The sequence below is a fragment of the Podarcis raffonei genome, chromosome 17, assembly GCF_027172205.1.
Source record: "Podarcis raffonei isolate rPodRaf1 chromosome 17, rPodRaf1.pri, whole genome shotgun sequence".
Taxonomy (NCBI): Eukaryota; Metazoa; Chordata; class Lepidosauria; order Squamata; family Lacertidae; genus Podarcis; species Podarcis raffonei.
In genome coordinates this window covers 4,427,837-4,447,202 of record NC_070618.1, presented here as the reverse complement: position 1 = coordinate 4,447,202, position 19,366 = coordinate 4,427,837, and the positions used below count along the sequence as shown (strand labels likewise).

The following is a 19,366-nucleotide window of genomic DNA, read 5'->3' as shown; positions in this document are numbered from 1 at the left end:
CCGAAGCTACCAACATGGGTTTGACCAAACTGCGGGAGGCAGTGGAAGACAGGAATGCCTGGCGTGCTCTGGTCCAGGGGGTCACGAAAAGTCAGACACGACTAAACGACTAAACAACAACAACGCTGCACCCACTTGCTCCAAACAAGACTTAGCATACCCACACCAATAATGTTTTCTTACACAAAATGCGGTGCCAGTTCATGACAGAGGCAAGATTGCAACAATCCTCAATTTATAATCGGAATTGAGGATAAGGTACTGATTGTTTCAGGCAGCTGCTAAAACACATGGACAGCTTGCTTCTATCTCAGTAGGCAACTGGTAATCATACCAGCAATGGAAGAAAGCAACTTTTGTTAGCTTAGGCAAATAAGAGCTGGCAGCTACAGAGAGAGATTTATTCTGCATAGAATGAATGACCTAACACAACCAAACCCAGATCTGTTTGTGCCTACAGATCAACAATGGCAGGATACATCATGAGATGTATCAGACATCACACCATGGTTCGCACTAACCACAATTTGGAACTGAAGAAAATGCTGAGCTGCTGACCACACTGGCAAACTATGTTTTAGAACAGATCTCTGCTTTGGTTTTCCATTTGTTCAATACTTAAGATTCACAGGTCACCAGAGGCAGAGCAACAGTGCTAACTACAGGTTGGTAAATTCAGATATCACATGTAAACCACGGTTAGCACAATTCATGATTTGCTAACCCACTCCAGACCATAGTTTCAAATTATGGTCTGATTGCCAATCATAAACCACCGTTCATCCTCAGCCATTGGTACTTACTTCATTGTTACTTAATTGTTGGTTTAAATTTACACACATACACCTGAAAAAGAACCCCAGAGTCTAAAAGACTGTAACTAGCTAGTTCAGATAGGAATATTATTCTGCTTCTATATTCTATATGCACTAGAACAGCTCTTCCCTTTTAATCATTAGAATACTTGGCATGATTACAATGGGCCTCAACTTCCTAGTGATTGTATGTGGAGTGAAACAAATGTGAAACCACTATGATTACATAAGCATTAGTGCTTCCGAATGCACTTTTGGTTAACAGCAGTTGAGCATGTTGTTCAAATCACAAACCATGGTTTGTCTTAACTATGGTTAGTTAAATCAGGATAGCTCATACAGTATGGTTTGAAGTTAGCTTGTTTCCATTAACCCTAGCTAAGATTAGCCACACTCTGGGTCCAGATGACAACAATCTAAAATGGAAGAAAGAGCTTTTTAAGTCCTCCTCATAGCCATGCTGCTGAAGAAAGGGGGCAGGAGTGCAAGAGCAAAGCTCACCACAGTTTCTTCTAGTATTACTAAACTATAGCTTAGCATTACGTGTGTGTGAATTTCGTGCTTTACTTTCCATGAAGGCAAAGCTCAATATAAGAAGCCACTCCTGTTTATCTTTGCATCTCTCTTCCTGCAGCAGTTTTTCCTGCTCTTCACTCTCACAATTCTCAGAGAAAATGAGAGCCATGCAGGGCTAAACAGAGAAAATCAACCAGTAACTCCTCTGTTCCCATGTGTGATCTTAAATTTTCTTGGCCTGTAGATGGGGGAGACTTCAGTCATCTCAAAGGCAAAGCTGCTTAGATGAAGAGTAGGGATTACCAGCACAGTACTTCCTATGATGCCTGCAAACAATTTCAGTACAGTGGTACCTTGGGTTAAGTACTTAATTCGTTCCAGAGGTCCGTTCTTAACCTGAAACTGTTCTTAACCTGAAGCACCACTTTAGCTAATGGGGCCTCCCGCTGCTGCCGTGCCGCCGGAGCACAATTTCTGTTCTCATCCTGAAGCAAAGTTCTTAACCCGAGATACTATTTCTGGGTTAGCGGAGTCTGTAACCTGAAGCGTATGTAACCTGAGGTACCACTGTAAATACCACCATTAAAAATCATAATGCATGAGATATTATTTGTTCTTCCTGTTTGCACAGGTTCAGCCTGTCCTATATGCTCCCAATGCACCCAATTTGTGTTATGCCCCAACTCGATGGCAGTCATTTTGTTACTGGTGCCTCTGAAACTTTCTCAAAATTCCGAACGTGCCCACTGGCCTGAACAAGTTGGTGAATGCTGGTGTAACCTGACTCTTATTTATGTCAATCCAGTTTCTGTATTAAAATAATATGCACAGGGGCCTCTGCATTGGTGATGGAAAAACAGCAAGAACTGTCACTCTCGCCGTTTATCTTCAAGTTAGAGTGGAGGCTTTCCAAAAGCTTCATTATAAATCAAAGATATATGCAACTGCACCCATTATTCATCATGCAATCTTCAAAGCCTATATTTAGAATGCCATTTTTCCTACACTTCATAAGAAAAAAACACGACCTGTTCTGGCCCCAGACGCAAGCACCAGCAATAGCACAATCCGGCACTGCAACCAACAGGTTAGGTAGTGAATAAATCAGTATGGAGAGAAAGACCTAAGCTGTTGGTCTCGTTCATGTACCTGCTACTTTCACACACATATACCTTGCTGAGTGGCATGTAAATCTCACCAGAGGGAAGAGGCTCCCATACTAACGCAAATGCTTGCTTAAGAGGCCACTATGCATTCTCATATTTCAAGAAGCTTAAACTTGGCAAAGTAGTTTAGAAATTACTTATGAGCTCACACAACAGGCTTCAAGAGAGCCAAGTAGATATGGACTCATTTTTTAAAGGGTACCTTAAAGTGGAGTAAATTAATCCATCATTATGCTCTCAACATACAGACAGCTTTGTTATTTAAGTCACATTTTAACTATCCTTCAAGATTATAAATGTTAAAGCTGTTTTTCTTTTAGGTAGAACAAAAATAGCTCATTATTTTAAGGACAAAATCAAACATGACTGTTCTTTGTTTATAACCACACATTCCTTTGTTGGCAGTAAACTTTGCTCCATTCCCTTATTTGTTAATTGCTCCCATCCCCTCCGTAGCCAGAGTAAAATGGCCAAGCAAAGTAGGGCTGGATTTAATTTATTTTCATGTGGAGTTCATAGAATCATAGAATTATGGAATTGTAGAATTGGAAGGAACCCTGAGGGCCACCTAGTCCAACCCACTGAAATGCAGAAATCTCAACTGGATCACACATGACAGATGACCATCCAATCTCTGCTTTGCACATGAAACATGCTATATTTATCGTCTGAGCATTAGTTAATTTCTTATAGAACTTGGAAGACAATTGTTCTTACCAGAACCTCAGGGATGACAACTGCAGTTAGTGGCTTGTCATTAACAGTGGTGTCTTTAGCTAGCATATAGAGTCTTTCGGCTTCAGCAAAACATGAAATTTCTAGTACAACAGCACCTAGAACAAATTAAGTCAAGAATTATTTTTTTAAAGGCCATACACACATAAATGCACATAGTGATATGATGCAATATCTTTATCGTGTCACTAAGGGTATATACAACGAAGATTGAGTGCGCTGAACGCAACTCAGCTCACAAAAGTTAAAGAGGCCTAAACCTGGTCAGGTTGGTGTCTCTGGGTGACTGAGGTTATTCTTTGACAACATGAGCACAGCTATGATACACCTTTTTGATGGTACCTTCTCTACCCAACAGAGGGTCTGTTTCTCCCAATGGAGTTTCTATGGGAAAGGGTCGTGGCTCAGTGGTAAAGCACATGTTTTGCATCAAAGGGTCTCCTGTTCCAATTCTCAGCACCTCCAGGTAGGTTTGGGAGAGACCCCTAAAGACCTAAAGAGTCACTGCCAGCCACTGAAGACAGCACTGAGACTGATGAACCAGCGCTCTGACTTGGTATACGTCAATGTCCCATATTCCTACGTAGACAGAACACTCTTTGACATTTTAGTGCTTAGCACACCACCTTCCAGATCAATTTGCCATCTGACCATGAGCAGTTAAGGTCAGAAGAGCTGCAAATCAATATCTAAGAGCTCAAATAGGGCCAGAATCTAAGCTAAACGTAAGAGGGGACAATAAGTACGTAGCATCTTGAACAGTGCACTTAATCTTCCTCCAGAGAGGACAGCTGTGCTACAAATTGCTATGTTTTTCAACAGGTTGTCAAGAAAAGTAGGGGGATTTCAAATCTGTTCAAGGGAAACATGAAACAGGGCTCCAAGACAAAACCCTCAGAAGGCATTCTTGCTCATATTGCTTGTTCCCCATGCGCCACATCATTGGCTTGTGGAGATAGTGACATTTATGTTACAGCATGAGTAAGTATCTTTGCATGTTACAGGAGAAAGTGAGATAAGTAGACTGTGTTGATGGTAAAGTGTATTTCCGCCCTTAAAATGATTACTGAAACAGGAATTACGCAAGAGGCATGGTATGATTTAAATGGGCATCATAGGAAGGTATGCAACACAGAACCTTTCAACACAATCTGTTTTTTTCTAAATACACATTTGCTCCCAGTTTTTCCAGGCTGGTGTTTTTGGTTTTTGTTATAGTGCAATTGCATCTTCACAAGTACATTTTGACATATTTGCAGGGACCATATTTTTCTTTCCATAAGACGCACTTTTTTCCTCCTAAAAAGTAAGGGGAAATGTCTGTGTGTCTTATAGAGCGGATGTGTGGTCGATCGCTGGCTCCCTTTCTGGCCCCGCCCCCTTGCCCAGGCCTCCATTGTTGAATGTTCTGCAGACGGAGGCTGCTTGTTTCCCCAGCGACATGTGATTGGCTGATTAGATTATCTGTCTGGAAACTGTAGAAACGGCTCCCTTTCCTTTCCTAAAGAAGCTGCAGAACTGTGAGTTGAACCCCATAAAAACAGGATTTTTTCCCTTTGCAAAGTAAGCTCAACAACTTTGTGCTTATCCTCAAAAAGAGGGCTTTTCCCCTTTGCAAAAGAAGCTGCACAACTGTGAGCTGACCCCCCCCCCCAAAACGGTGCATCTTATGGAGCGAAAAATACAGTATCATGTTCTTAGCCTTTGTAAATGGGATGCACATTTGGTTCCAGCACAAAACTCTTATGTTTTCAGGATGCACCTGTGAAAGAAAAGCCTACTCAAGGCTTGGGCAGGAGAGTGGCCCTGGTTTCTAGTCATGAAGTGCTTCCCAAACATCCTTGACCTCTAGGCAATATGTTGGTAGCATGCAGTAAAACTGGAGCAGGGATTATTCAGTTGTACAACTGCCACCATAATCATTCCAACCCGTGGTAAGAACAAACTACACGCTTGAAGGTAACAGTAAACATTATCCAGGAGAGTACTGCTTTTTTCATGGATAAATTTCTTGCCTGGTGCCAGTGAAAACTGTGATAGAGAAGTGGTCAAGACAGGCACCTACTGACGCTCTAAACGAGCAGGAAATGCAGGTTGTTTCTCTCCCAATCCTTGATGAAACATGGGATTGATTTGGTACTCTACATATGCTGAGTTCAGAAGCAAGCCTCAGACCTGCATGCTTCCTCCCGGCACCCCCACCACAAAAAGAAGTAAACACTTGGACAATAAGGTCCCACCATGCGCCTCTTATAAGGGACGCGGGTGGCGCTGTGGGTTAAACCACAGAGTCTAGGACTTGCCGATCAGAAGGTCGGCGGTTTGAATCCCCGCGATGGGGTGAGCTCCCGTTGCTCGGTCCCTGCTCCTGCCAACCTAGCAGTTTGAGAGCACGTCAAAGTGCAAGTAGATAAATAGGTAACGCTCTGGCAGGAAGGTAAACGGCGTTTCCATGTGCTGCTATGGTTCGCCAGAAGCGGCTTAGTCATGCTGGCCACATGACCCGGAAGCTGTACACCGGCTCCCTCGGCCAATAAAGGGAGATGAGCGCCGCAACCCCAGAGTCGGCCACGACTGGACCTAATGGTCAGGGGTCCCTTTACCTTTTATGCACCTCTTATGCTTGAATATAAAAATCACTAGATTACTACATGCATTGAAGGGATTCGGAGGAAGCAGACATGCCAAAATACCTCTCCCAATATCACCATATAAAAAGCGAGGGATGCGAAACATTTGAACAGACCCAAAGGTGGCACTTTATAACCAAACACTTTTTACACAGCCGTTAAACTCAAGATAAAACGCTATAGTCTTACCTTGAGATGAATATACGTGGCTCACAGAAACTAGATTTGCTGAAAAAGTAGAAAAAGCAAAACTTATTTTCTATGTGTAACATTAAAATGTCTATTTCCCTCCAGGGTGGAAACAAACTATAGGTTACCCAAATAAATTTTAAAATTTAATGGTGTCCCATTTTACACACATTCTGTGAGATCAGTCTTGTTTATTTGAAGATGCATGAATGTTAAACACAAATTGCCCATGGATTTAAAGCTAAAGGCTTCAGAACCATAAACAGGATCAACTGGTTCACAGCAGAACAAAGCTAGTTCCAAATCCTGCTAATGGAATATATTAGCTTGAGTAATAAACACAAATCATATTTAAGATGCCTATTAATCTTAATTTAAATTGTTGTAGCAAACATTGCATGGGTGGGATTCCAAAGGGATGCAAGCATAGCTCTGTGCGTGCAATGGAGCTTCAGTGGAGAACCTTCGCTCCTTCTGTGGTCAATCTTTGAAAAGTGATGAAATGGTCAGGAGAGACATGTAGTCACTGAGCATCACACAATGTCCAATAGCTGGGCGACAGAACCACATATCTTCACTTCCCCCCCACACACCCCCTCTTTGCCAGAAGCCCAGCCAAGCTGGATTTAAACAATCCAGTAGAGTTCGCTGGCTTCTGGCTCTTTTACGCAATCTGTTTAAGCCCACATAAAATTTTATTTCACCTTATTCATGTAAAACTTAAAACTCAATTGACAAATAGATTAAGGGGAAATACAAAACAATCATTCACGCAAAAATGGGATATGTTCAAGAAATACCTACAAAAATATAATAACAACATAACATTTATGGCAGCGTTTGAATGACCCTTGTGTAAATTAAACATTATTAAATAAGGAAAAATGGTACGATATGTTGTAAGAAAGTATTAGCAAATATATTAAGAGTGAGGTATTAAGTATAAGTACATTCAATGTTGTAAATGTAAATTACATCGGAAAATGACGGGAAGTCTATTTTGACATAGTTTAGTTTATTGGATTTTACTTTGGTTTATTTTTGTTTAGTTAGAAAGTATAAGAAAAGAGCACATATAAGTACAAGTTTAAATCAATATTTAACAGTATAATTATTTAAGGTTATCATTATTATTATTATTATTATTAGTTTTATGTTTTCTTTGTACATGTATTTAAGATTGTGTATGATATCCTTGGATGTCAACAAATAAATAAATAAACAAACAAACTTTTAAACGTCCAAATACTTCAAAATGGCTTACAAATGAAGTGTGCTCAAAACCAATCAGGTTTTCATATAAAGTAATAGAAATAACATTTTTTTAAAACCCCAGTGAGTATTGTTTCAGAGAAAGAACAAATATAAAAGGCATTACAAATAACTGTGGGGAAGAACATGTGACAATCTATGTTTGAGGCATTTCATTAAATACTGGCCTCTGCTTTACAACTTATAAGACATAGCACCAAGAAAAATAATGCACCGAAGGTTCAAAAAACAAGACTGAGAACGACAGAGTGCCTTTTAGTGTGTTTCAGAATTTAAAATAGATTTTTATTTGACAATGGACATGCCCAGATAATTAAATATCATCCTAATAAAGCAAGATATGAACTTCATGTAGCTACACACAGCTGCTTTGCTCCTCCCTTTGTGTGAGTAGAGAAACAAGCCAAAAAGCTTCAGTTAACTAATAGTTTCCTATGATATCTGAATTGTGAACTGCCCTGAGAGCTTCCACACATGTCAGTAAAAGGAAGCTATCTTTAAACCCTGGGTCCAGAGTCAAATCAGTAGCTGTGTGAGTGGAAACCAGTGCAAAAAGTTCCACTAGCACAACTGGACTTTCCTCCCCTCTCCTCCTTTCCACGCAACCCCTCCATATCTGTTTGCGGGGGTCTGCAGAACCCCCAGAACAGCAGATCGTTCTGTTGGAGAGGCTGAAATGCGTACGCCGATGAAATCCTGGGAAGAGCGTGATGATTAATTCCTCCCACGGCTTCATGTCTTGGCTTATTTGGAAGCTACTAACCATAGTTTCCTAGCTCTGACATAATGAGAAACAATGGTTAGCAGTGGGCTCACTCATGTGAAGTACGGGCAAAGCAGACTTAAGCGGATGTGTGAGGATTGTTCATATGTCAGTTCATATAGCCATTTGATCATCTGAAAGCAGCCAGAGATGAAAACATAAACTGTTTTGGTATGCGACTTACTTTTGAGGCTTAATTCATCTCTGAGGATGTTTGTGTATTCATCAGTAGAGAGATGAGGTGGCAGACCACCAACAAACAAATGTACCCGCGTAGCTGATATATTGTTTTCTACAATGTAAAATCTTGTTTGATTCATCTGACGTAGTGAAGTCTGTAAAAGGGAAAAGACAGCTGAGAACTCACATTACAAATACAATGCATACAGAGAGAAGGTTAAGATTCCATTAACCAGAAACTCTTGCCTCAAACTACCAAAAACAGTTACCAGACCACTAAGCCTGCCTGCGTAAGAGAACTTCCTTTTTGTTTGGACTTGTGCAATTGTTCTCATTTTGTGCTACATGTTAGAAAAAGGTTGAGGAGTACTGGTTAAATGCATGGCAATCAAAATGCCAGAGTTATGAGCAACCTCTCAAATAATTCTAGATTACGTGTCACAAAACTCTGAATTCCATGACGAAAATACACGACGCAAGTAAAGACGCATACTGTAATGTTTAGTACCCCTCTCAAAATATGCAGTTCCCCCAGGTAATTTGGAATACGTCAAGATGAATGTGCTGTGGAAGGAGTTAAGATGATAATGGAATTTGGGGTAGCTAGTGAAGGGAACAAGAGTCTATGAGGCAAGAGGGAAAGATAGGAATTTGCGAAGAGTCCTAACCCAATGACCTTGGGAATACGCATCAACTACTCCCTCTCTGTTTCTCAATATTCTGATAATGCTCAAAAAAGCAGCCAGCCCACAGGGAGGCTTTAACCCTGTGGAAACCTATTCCTAAAAGGTCCCCAGAACTCCCTGGCTATATCTTTCATCACCACTGTGTGTGTGTGTGTGTATATATATATATATATTTATTTTAAGGGTTCTCACCTTCCCACACCACCTTCCCATTAAGAAGGCATGTCTAATTCTTCCTGGCCATTTTTGCTGAGGTTGGGGTGAGTTCTCTGAAGAAGCTGGACCCTGAAAAACCCCTTTACCTCCCCTGCCTTCTGACATATTCTGCCCACACATTTTCAAGCTTTGCTCAAACAGAAGATACTTGCTTCAGTTTAAAAACCCCCAAAGAGGTTGGGGGACGACGACGCGGGATGGGATGGTACAGAGCAGGTCTCAGCATTCTAAAACAGGTAAACTATAGAAAGACCCACAGAGTAGTTTTTACACAGAAACAAAAGGAATTCAGATGAGAAATAGACGAACAGGGGACTGAAGTAATGAGCAAGGCATCGTGAGCAGCAGTGGTTCTCTGCTTGTCCAAAGAATGGGATGAGGCGAATGCTAACGGGAGGTCTTGAGGTACAGCTGCTTTTTGGCTGCTTCAGGAATTGTAGTTACTACAACAGCTGGGGTGCCTTTTTCTATGTGATGCCTTACCAGGAGGCAGAATGCACAAATCAGAACTGAAGAGATACTAGGTGCATTTTAAAGTGGTATGTGCAGCTAATAGAAGTAGCTGGCAAGAGCTAGCAGCTTTTTGTCTCAATTTCTTCTTGGTTTAAATATAAAGTCCAGTAATGATGTAAAAATGAGAACATTAATTCAATAAAGAAATATGGGAGAGTGGTACTGTAGGCATCTCTTTCTTTGTTTACCTTTCTTATGTCTTGGAATCTGCTGAGAATCAATTCGTGATCATCCAGAACCATTCGCTGAACTAAGGGGGAAGAAAAAAAATCAATTCATATGTGGTTCCTTTTTAAAAAAGTTTTTAAAAATGTGCAGTTCATTAGCACGCTAAGTGCTGCCAATCTGGACACTAATTTATCCAGTTAAATTTAATCTTCCAAGTAGAAAGTGAAAACGCCAGAATTGACCATTAAAAAAACAAAACCCCAAATCTCCAGCCTCTTGAAGCTGAAACTTAACATTCAGGATTCTGATAACAAGTGCAGGCATTAAAACTGCAGTGACATCCTGTAACAATGAGAACGACCTGTGACTTACCTTGCTTAGACCCCATGAGTACCTCCACCAGTTTGAAGTTCTGAAAGTTTTCCAACTGCCAAAAAAATTCATCAAGATTTCTAGTAAGTTACAATCTTTTAACTTTAAGACCCTAAAGGTTTTTGTTTTGTTTTTAGACAGTATTAAAGATGAAGAAATATGACTAAAGCTGTGCTTTAGACCTCTCTTCTTCCTTTTGTGGTGTGGTTCTGTCTCACCTTAAGACATTAGCCTGGTTTACCTGTCACATTAAACAACAGTTTTCAAATTAAGCGATGGTTTAATGCAGGAGGAATGAGGAACTTCCAGCCCACAGACTTAACTGGGCCCATCAAGTGCCTCTGCATTTGGCCCATGAGGTGGTTTTGGTGAAGCCATATCTACCTGCCCACAAGTGTGGGGCTTGTCAGATTGAGCTTGGCCAAAAGGGTTATGCAGGCACTGCACTTGGATAATAATAATAGTCATACCTCGGGTTACAGGTGCTTCAGGTTGTGCGTTTTCAGGTTGCGCACTGCGCCAAACCTGGAACTACCAGAATGGGTTACTTCCTGGTTTTGGCGCTCACGCATGCACAGAAGCACTAAATCGCGCTTTGCTCATGCACAGAAGCTCTGAATCGCGACCCGCGCGTGCAGAGACATGGCACTGTGGGTTGCAAACATGCCTCCCGCACGGATCATGTTCACAACCCAAGTGTCCACTGTAGTAATAATAATAATAATAATAATTCTTTATTTGTATCCTGCCCTCCCCGGCTGAGGCTGGGCTCAGAGTGGCTGACATCATAAAAACAACACAATACAGTGGTACCTCGGGTAAAGTACTTAATTCGTTCTGGAGGTCCGTTCTTAACCTGAAACTGCTCTTAACCTGAAGCACCACTTTAGCTAATGGGGCCTCCTGCTGCCACCGCGCCGCCAGAGCACGATTTCTGTTCTAATCCTGAAGCAAAGTTCTTAACCTGAAGCACTATTTCTGGGTTAGTGGAGTCTGTAACCTGAAGCGTATGTAACCTGAAGCGTTTGTAACCTGAGGTACCACTGTATGCATAAAAACAGACATTAATTAATTAAAATACATCTTAAAATTCATTCAGACGAGTTAAAATCTGGGCAGGTGGCAATTATCAGATTGGAATTGAGAATGGTTAATTGAGAGGGGCATCTGCAGGTGTCTTCAGAAGCCCTTCTCACTGCATAGTGCTTTGCAACCATCACCAACCAGCTTATGGCAAGGTATTCAGAAGCACCACTCAAAGCTCTACAAAAAAATTGCACCTCGATAAGGGCTCCCAAAGACCCATAGAGGCAATGAAGGTCACCTGATGTCACTGTGACGTCGGGTGGGTGGCTGCCAGGGGTGAGGGAGCAAACAATTTTGCCTGCCAGCCCAGAAATGTTCAGCCCTGGGTTTAATGTGAATGAGCAGCATGTTGGTACACACTGATCAAAAGATTGCGCCCTGCCCCCCCTCCACCTTTTTTTTCAGAATGTCAGGGAGAAAACAAAGGGCTGACTTCCATCATGTGCAAAGTAGTGTGGTTTGTCCATTTCCTAAGAAAGAGGTTAGTTCTTGGCTTACAATCATGGTTTGCTAAAAGACAAACAAACCACGAGTCCTGGCACACATGTAATTGGAAGCTATCCCCTGTTCCAATTCTTTCCTGGCACTCTGAAACACTGCACACATTCATTTTAAACTATGGTTTAAAGTAAAGTGAGAACCAGGATACTAAAAATCCACACTGTGTAAGAATGGATAAAAATAAATTCTTTAAAAATAAAAAAGGTATTTACATGTTGGAAAAAAACCCTGAAGTTATCTTAAATGTTTGTGTTAAATAATTTGGATGTAAACCTTACAAGTTCATCTATAAACTGAATCAATGCCTCTGCCAGTTACTTTGAATTAAAAAAGAACCAATCCAATCCACTCTCAAATACAAATGAAATGAAAATAAATCCATTAACTAGCAGACCTTGTTTCCATCTATCATTCATGGGCATTTCATTTTTGTTTCCTACTTTCTTTTTGAGAGGCTAGAACAAGGCCATAGCAGAGTGAAACAGAAAAGAGCAATGCTGGAGAGAAAAAGAGGATCAAACTCTCCACACTTCACAGATTGTCAAAGGAAGACCCTATAGGCCTTTACCTCAAAGACATTTCCCCTACAGATAAAAATGAAAGTGTGCAAAACATACAGTGGAACAAACAGATGCAAGGTCCAGTTGCACTAATAATGAAACAACCACATAAATAATATTGTAGCTGTAAATAAACATGGTTTAGTGAAAAAAATTGCAGCATTTTAAAGAAAAACATAGACAGTATCAACAATAAACTTGATTTAAGTTGTATTTGTTTTCCTTGTTGATTTAAGGCAATCCACCCCACACTGTAGAGCTACACCAAACTGAAGGGTTCAATTAATTCTGAAGCACAAGCTTCCTCACTGGAGTATTGCCAGAATATGAAAACATTACCCATGTTGGAGAAAAGGTGGGGCTTCTTGCATATAGTTTAATGACCAATAAGCTAACTAACAGGAGAGGGTTTTGCATAAAAGCATTTACTTTGGTCAGCTTCCCCCCCCCAACCTTTGACTAAAGTAGCATCCCTCACCTGACTGATTTAGTTATACTATTAATAAACTGTCTGTTTTTAAGTTGAATTTAAATGAAATATTGGGACACGGGTGGTGCTGTGGGTTAAACCACAGCCTAGGACTTGCGATCAGAAGGTCGGCAGTTTGAATCCCCGTGACAGGATGAGCTCCCGTTGCTCGGTCCCTGCTCCTGCCAACCTAGCAGTTCGAAAGCACGTCAAAGTGCAAGTAGATAAATAGGTACCACTCCGGTGGGAAGGTAAACGGCATTTCCATGTGCTGCTCTGGTTCACCAGATGCGGCTTAGTCATGCTGGCCACAGGCTGTATGCTGGCTCCCTCGGCCAGTAAAGCGAGATGAGCGGCGCAACCCCAGAGTCGGCCATGACTGGACCTAATGGTCAGGGGTCCCTTTACCTTTTTAAATGAAATATTATTTTATTATATCTGAACCTATTTTAGTATTTTATCCTTTGTAAGTTTTTAAGTACTGTAAATTTCTCTTGATCTTATTGTTTTATCTTTTTGCAAACTGCTTTGAGGTGTTGTTGTTTTTACAATCAAGCGGTGTATAAATATTATGAAATAAATAAAATAACATGAATATTGGTCTTCACTCTGCAACTGTGTGAATGAAGAACAGGTTATAAATGTTTTAAATAAATACTTGAAACTGTCTAGACGCTGCTCAATGTAACTCCCTTGCAATTTTTACTGTGTTGTTTGTTTAATCTATCTGTGGTACTCCCTATTTGAATCATATACAGTGGTGCCTCGCAAGACGAAATTAATTCGTTCTGCGAGTTTTTTCGTCTTGCGAATTTTTCGTCTTGCGAGGCACCACTGTATCTGTCATATATAGCCCTCCCTGGAATATTCTTAGGAAAGGTTAGCACTCTGGCTAGGAGAAATATTTATATTCCATTTTACAACATAACATCTCTTCAAGCAATGCACCCTGGGTACTAACGGTTTTAAGAAAAAGGAAAGAAACAAACTTGCAAGACGTTTTCGTCTTGCAAAGCAAGCCCATAGGGAAATTCGTCTTGCGAAGCAACTCAAAAAACGGAAAACTCTTTCGTCTTGCGAGGCATTCGTCTTGCGAGGTACCACTGTAGTTAAATACAAGTGAAAGCAGAGGGGAAACTGAAACTGAAACAATCCACTTAATATTGCTTACCTGGTGTCCAAGTAATGGGAGAACTTCTTTAATCACCATCTGGGTAGTGCTTTCTTTATTTACTCGTATTGAGACACAGGCCATTCCAATCCTAGAGAGGGGAAATAATTTACAGAAGGTGGGTTGGTTCAAAGGAACATCAGCAGGGAAATACTGCCTTGCCAACATGTTTAACAGCTACAAAAATAGGATTATTCATTATGCTGAATGACCATGACTCTTCTGTCCATAAAACCGATCAAATGAATGTTGCTATAAGTTCATTCTGAAGTTTAGAGATTCAAATTTTCAAGTCAAGTCAAAAAGTATTAATGTGTAGACAAACCTTACAGAGATTTTTTTTTCTTAAAAAACAAACTACCACCTCACAGAGCCTACATTTTCTATAGGAGGAAAGTGTATGGATGTGTAGCTGTATGGATGTGCTTCAATTATTCTGGAAGCTACTTTGATTTATAAACAGAAGGGGGTTCAATATATCAAAACCAATAAAATAACCTCTCATTTCCTTAACATAGATTTATTAAAATGCATTCTACACATCACTCCTCTTATTTATGACACTGTACCATAAATATGGAATTTAGAAAAGGAAGTATCACTTACTTCAGCCATCCAGGGTAAATTTTTACGACTTCATTATCTCTCGGTTTGGCTCTAATGATCCAAGCTTCAGGAACGGTTTCTCGGAATACAGACCCTGGCTGGGTCTCTTCTGTGGTATCATTCCTGTTAATGATGTCATCGCAAAACAAGGCCTGTTGAGTAAATGTCTGAAGCTCATAATCTTGTGGATCATCGTTGATGTAATACGACCTCAGTGCAGCCTCCTGCAACACCACAAAACACACAAACACAAAGTAAGTAGCTGAGCATTTTGAGATGGTATGAATATTCTTGAATGGAGAGAAGCAGCAACCATCATGTACATGAAAATATAACCTATTAGAGCCCTGGTCAGCAATTATATTTTCTTGTGGAACAATTTTGGCAAAGTGAGGAGTGGCAGACTCCTTCAACCCACTTCCTAAAGTGGCCAGCTGAAGAACTGCTCCCCTAATATGTCATTTTATTATTTATATTCACAGCTTCCCTTTCACCAGTCCCAGGATTAAAAAAATTACCATTAAAGTAAGGTAAAGGTAAAGGGACCCCTGACCATTAGGTCCAGCCGTGACCGACTCTGTGGTTGCGGCGCTCATCTTGCTTTATTGGCCGAGGGAGCCGGCGTACAGCTTCCGGGTCATGTGCCCAGCATGACTAACTAAACCACTTTTGGAGCACCAGAACAGAAGCCAGAGCGCACTGAAACGCTGTTTACCTTCCTGCCACATCTATTTGCGCTGGTATGCTTTCAAACTGCTAGGTTGGCAGAAGCTGGGACACAGTAACAGGAGCTCACCCCATCGCACGGATTCGAACTGCTGACCTTCCAACTGGCAAGTCAAAGAAGCTCAGTGGTTTATACCACATAGCCGCTGTATCAGATGTCACCTGAACTACAAATACCTAAGTATTTAACGTTATGACGAACTGCTTATTATTTTTAAAGAAAATATGTAACAATAAAGCTAAGATTAAATGATCAGCCTCATATATAAACACAGTTAACATTTATCAGTTTTTCTATTTGAGAATCCATACAATTTTAGAAAGCACGCAACAGGCACTCTTACCACAACTTCTTCATTTTTTGTAATCCTTGGGACCGTAATAAGCCGAAACTGATTGCGTTTTACTGCATCGTTCCCGTCGTATATTTTCAAGATCTGTTTACCTAAAAGGAAAATGGTATTTTAGCATTTAATACAAAGTACTGTACTGCATCCAGACCACTGAGACAATTTGCAGGGAGTTTTAACTTTCAGCTGCATTGGAAATCTGTTGTATTTGCATTGCTTCCATCAGTGTAACAAAATTTCCCAGCTTCCACATGAACCTTGTTTTATTTCTCTGAAAGAGGAATGATGTCTTTAAGGTGAAGTTTGAACCTTTTTCTCCTTCACTCATCTGTCACACACAAACACCCCCTTACCATTAGAAACTTACTCTTGGATTCAGGGCTGCCAACTTTTGATTTCAAAGGTAGTGGTCTCCTGGATGAGGCCATGGTAGAATTTGAAGTTAACTATATTACCATACACCAGCAATGGTTACATGACAGACTATGGCTTTAGTGGTTTGAACATCACCGTAGTGGCTTATTGGCAATTTTCATCAGAAATAACAGTTTACAATGTGGGTAGGCGAACTAAGGCCCGGGGGCCGGATCCTGCCCAATCACCTTCTAAATCCAGCCTGCAGATGGTCCAGGAATCAGTGTGTTTTTACATGAGTAGAATGTGTCCTTTTATTTAAAATGCATCTCTGGGTTATTTGTGGGACTTGCCTGGTGCTTTTACATGAGTAGAATGTGTGCTTTTATTTAAAATGCATCTCTGGGTTATTTGTGGGGCATAGGAATTCATTCATTCCCCCCCCTTCAAAATATAGTCCTGCCCCCCACAAGGTCTGAGGGACAGTGGACAGGCCCTCTGCTGAAAAAGTTTGCTGGCCCCTGGTTTACAATCTTCAAAGTAAATACTAGAGGATTGAAAGTCCATAGCACTAACAAACGAAGAAAAACAATCCCCCAAAAGTTGGGTGTGTATAATTAATGTAGCCTACCAAGAGAACAAGCCATGGCTGCACCCAAATTGACTATGTGGAGCTCCTGTTTTGCAAAACGGACCAAGTAGGGATATTCTGGTACTGGAGAAGTCAAAGCACTAACAGGAAGGAAACATTCTAATTCCAGTGTTTTTTGGATTCTACCCAGCATCTTTTATTTTTACGGAGCTTAAAATTAAGCACAGCTCTTCAAACATTTCAAAAAGATATCAAGCATTTAAAGACCCTGAACATGAAGGTATTATGGAGTTAAGTCACTGTATTCACCTACAAATCTGCATTCATTTTAGCAAACCAACCTTTTATATATGGAGTTCTAAATTATTACTGTTTATTGTTAAATCGCTTCAAGGTGTCTCATAAGAAGCGGTTCACAAATGGGATGGAATTAAAATTAAATAAATAACGTGCCAGATAAGATAAAAAAACAGGTGGCAGAATGCATCCCTAATTATATGACATATTTCTATTGATTTTTATTGTGAGCAACTTTGGGGAGTCATCCTGGCCAAAAAATAGGATGTATTAAAGAAAACAAGCTAACAAAATAATAAGCTACTCTTTTGATCATTTCAAGGAGAAAGGGCAAAATGAATTATATTACTGAATTATTATTTATTAAAAATAAGTTTATTCTGTCTTTCTGTTAAAGGAAACGCACAAGAAGGCTTACAAACTAGCATTGTACATATGTGTTCTCAGTTATGACAGTCGGAGATGACTAAGTGGATTTGCAAGCAGCTGCTTAGGCCTGGTTGCATTTTGACTGCCAACTCCTTGAAAATTGGACTACCATGTTTTGTACACCAACAAAAGGCATCATATGCTCCTAGCACAAATCTTGCTGCAAACAGATACTCTCTGCTTAGTAACAAATGCTACTTACTTGAGTCTGTGGAAACCTGGGACTCTTTTAGTGATAATTGTGTTGAACTGTCAACATCGTCGTCGTCATCTGTTAAAAGAAAAGTCCCCTTTAAAGGTTTGCCTTTAAAAACAAGGTGTTCATCCTTTAAAATGTTGCGATGAAAACAATACTATCAGATTTTCCTATTATAGTACTCACATTACTGAAACAGATAGACATGCAAGCATGCCCATGATAAATAAATATACATTCTCTACAGCCGTATACTGGAAAGCCGCATGGAATTCTTGTTTTTATGAAGCTGACATATATACTTTTATGAGCCCTGAAAAACCAGGGTTTCAAATTCCCACTCAGTCATGAAGTTCACTTGGTGATCTAGGGCAAGCCACAGTCTTTAAGCCTGACCTACCTCACACGGTTGTTGTGAGGATTAAAGGAGCGTCTCCACCCCCACCGTTCAGCCCGGACACTGAGGTCCAGCTTCGAGGGCCTTCTGGCAGTTCCCTCCCTGCGAGAAGCGAGGCTACAGGAAACTAGGCAGAGGGCCTTCTCGGTAGTCACGCCCACCCTGTGAAACATCCTCCCATCAGAAGTCAGGGAAATAAGCAACTATCTGACTTTTAGAAGACATCTGAAGGCAGCCCTCTTTAGGGAAGTTTTAATGTTTGATGTTTTATCACATTATTATTATTATTATTATTATTATTATTATTATTATTATTATTATGTTGGAAGCCGCCCAGAGTGGCTGGGGAAACCCAGCCAACTGGAAAGGGTATAAATAAATTTATTATTATTATTATTAGGTAAGAGCCATGTTCGCCACCTTTAGCTCCTTAGAGGAAAGGTAGGAAATGAAGTGTGTGTGTGCTTAGCTTGCCTCCATTTAAATAATTTAAATCACTCTCACATTTTTCTGTGAAAATGTAATGCTTGTAAGATAACTGCAGTTATCACTTTCTTAATGCGGGTCAGAAAAAGATCTAACCTGCAAATGCTTTTTTTAACAGACAAAAGTAGAGAATAAACCATCCCATAGTACCAATGGTAAAGGTAAATGTACCCCTGACCATTAAGTCCAGTCGCGGACAACTCTGGGGTTGCGGCACTCATCTCACTCTATAAGCCGAGGGAGCCGGCGTTTGTCCGCAGACATGTGGCCAGCATGACTAAGCCGCTTCTGGTGAACCAGAGCAGCGCAAGGAAACACTGTTTACCTTCCCTCCAGAGCAGTACCTATTTATCTACTTGCGTTTGACGTGCTTTCAAACTACTAGGTGGGCAGGAACTGGGACAGGACAACGGGAGCTCATGCTGTTGTGGGGATTCGAACTGCCGACCTTCTGATTGGCAAGCCCTAGGCTCTGTGGTTTAGACCACAGTGCCACCCGCGTCCCAATACCAATGGTAATCCATATACCAAGATACCCAAACCAAAGGCAAATATTTTTTACTACTTTCTTCGGCTTGGATTCTGGTTTTGCTATCATGGATAGAAGCATCCTCTGTTTCATTCTCTGGACTGGCATTAGAATAAAACGACTCAATTTCCCTGTTCCCCCGCCACAAAGTGGGGGAGGAAGGGAAAGGAGATTGTTAGCCACTTTGAGACTCCTTCGGGTAGTGATAAAGTGGGATATCAAATCCAAACTCTTCTTCTGCATTTTTATTATTGATACTTCCAGGTTTGTTGAACTGCTGCATATGGGTTATTCAACAAGAAGAAAGTTAAATAAGAGCAAAATGTAATTCCCCATTCATAGCCAATAACCTAAAGACAACTAGAGCATTACTTCAAAATATGACTCTCCAAACTG

The 19,366-nt window shown here is 40.6% G+C and overlaps 1 protein-coding gene across 1 annotated transcript in view; it reads right to left on the bottom strand.

The window, feature by feature from the left end:
- DGKQ (diacylglycerol kinase theta) overlaps positions 1-19,366 on the bottom strand; it is a 64,574-nt gene that overhangs the window by 11,544 nt on the left and 33,664 nt on the right. Inside the window, exons 7-15 of the mRNA XM_053371259.1 lie at positions 17,565-17,633; positions 15,685-15,785; positions 14,615-14,838; positions 14,009-14,099; positions 10,222-10,276; positions 9,870-9,931; positions 8,271-8,421; positions 6,052-6,090; positions 3,215-3,330 (exon numbers count right to left, since the gene is read on the bottom strand). Of these exons, the coding sequence (XP_053227234.1) occupies positions 3,215-3,330; positions 6,052-6,090; positions 8,271-8,421; positions 9,870-9,931; positions 10,222-10,276; positions 14,009-14,099; positions 14,615-14,838; positions 15,685-15,785; positions 17,565-17,633 (908 nt within the window). The remainder of the gene's footprint in view (positions 1-3,214; positions 3,331-6,051; positions 6,091-8,270; positions 8,422-9,869; positions 9,932-10,221; positions 10,277-14,008; positions 14,100-14,614; positions 14,839-15,684; positions 15,786-17,564; positions 17,634-19,366) is intronic.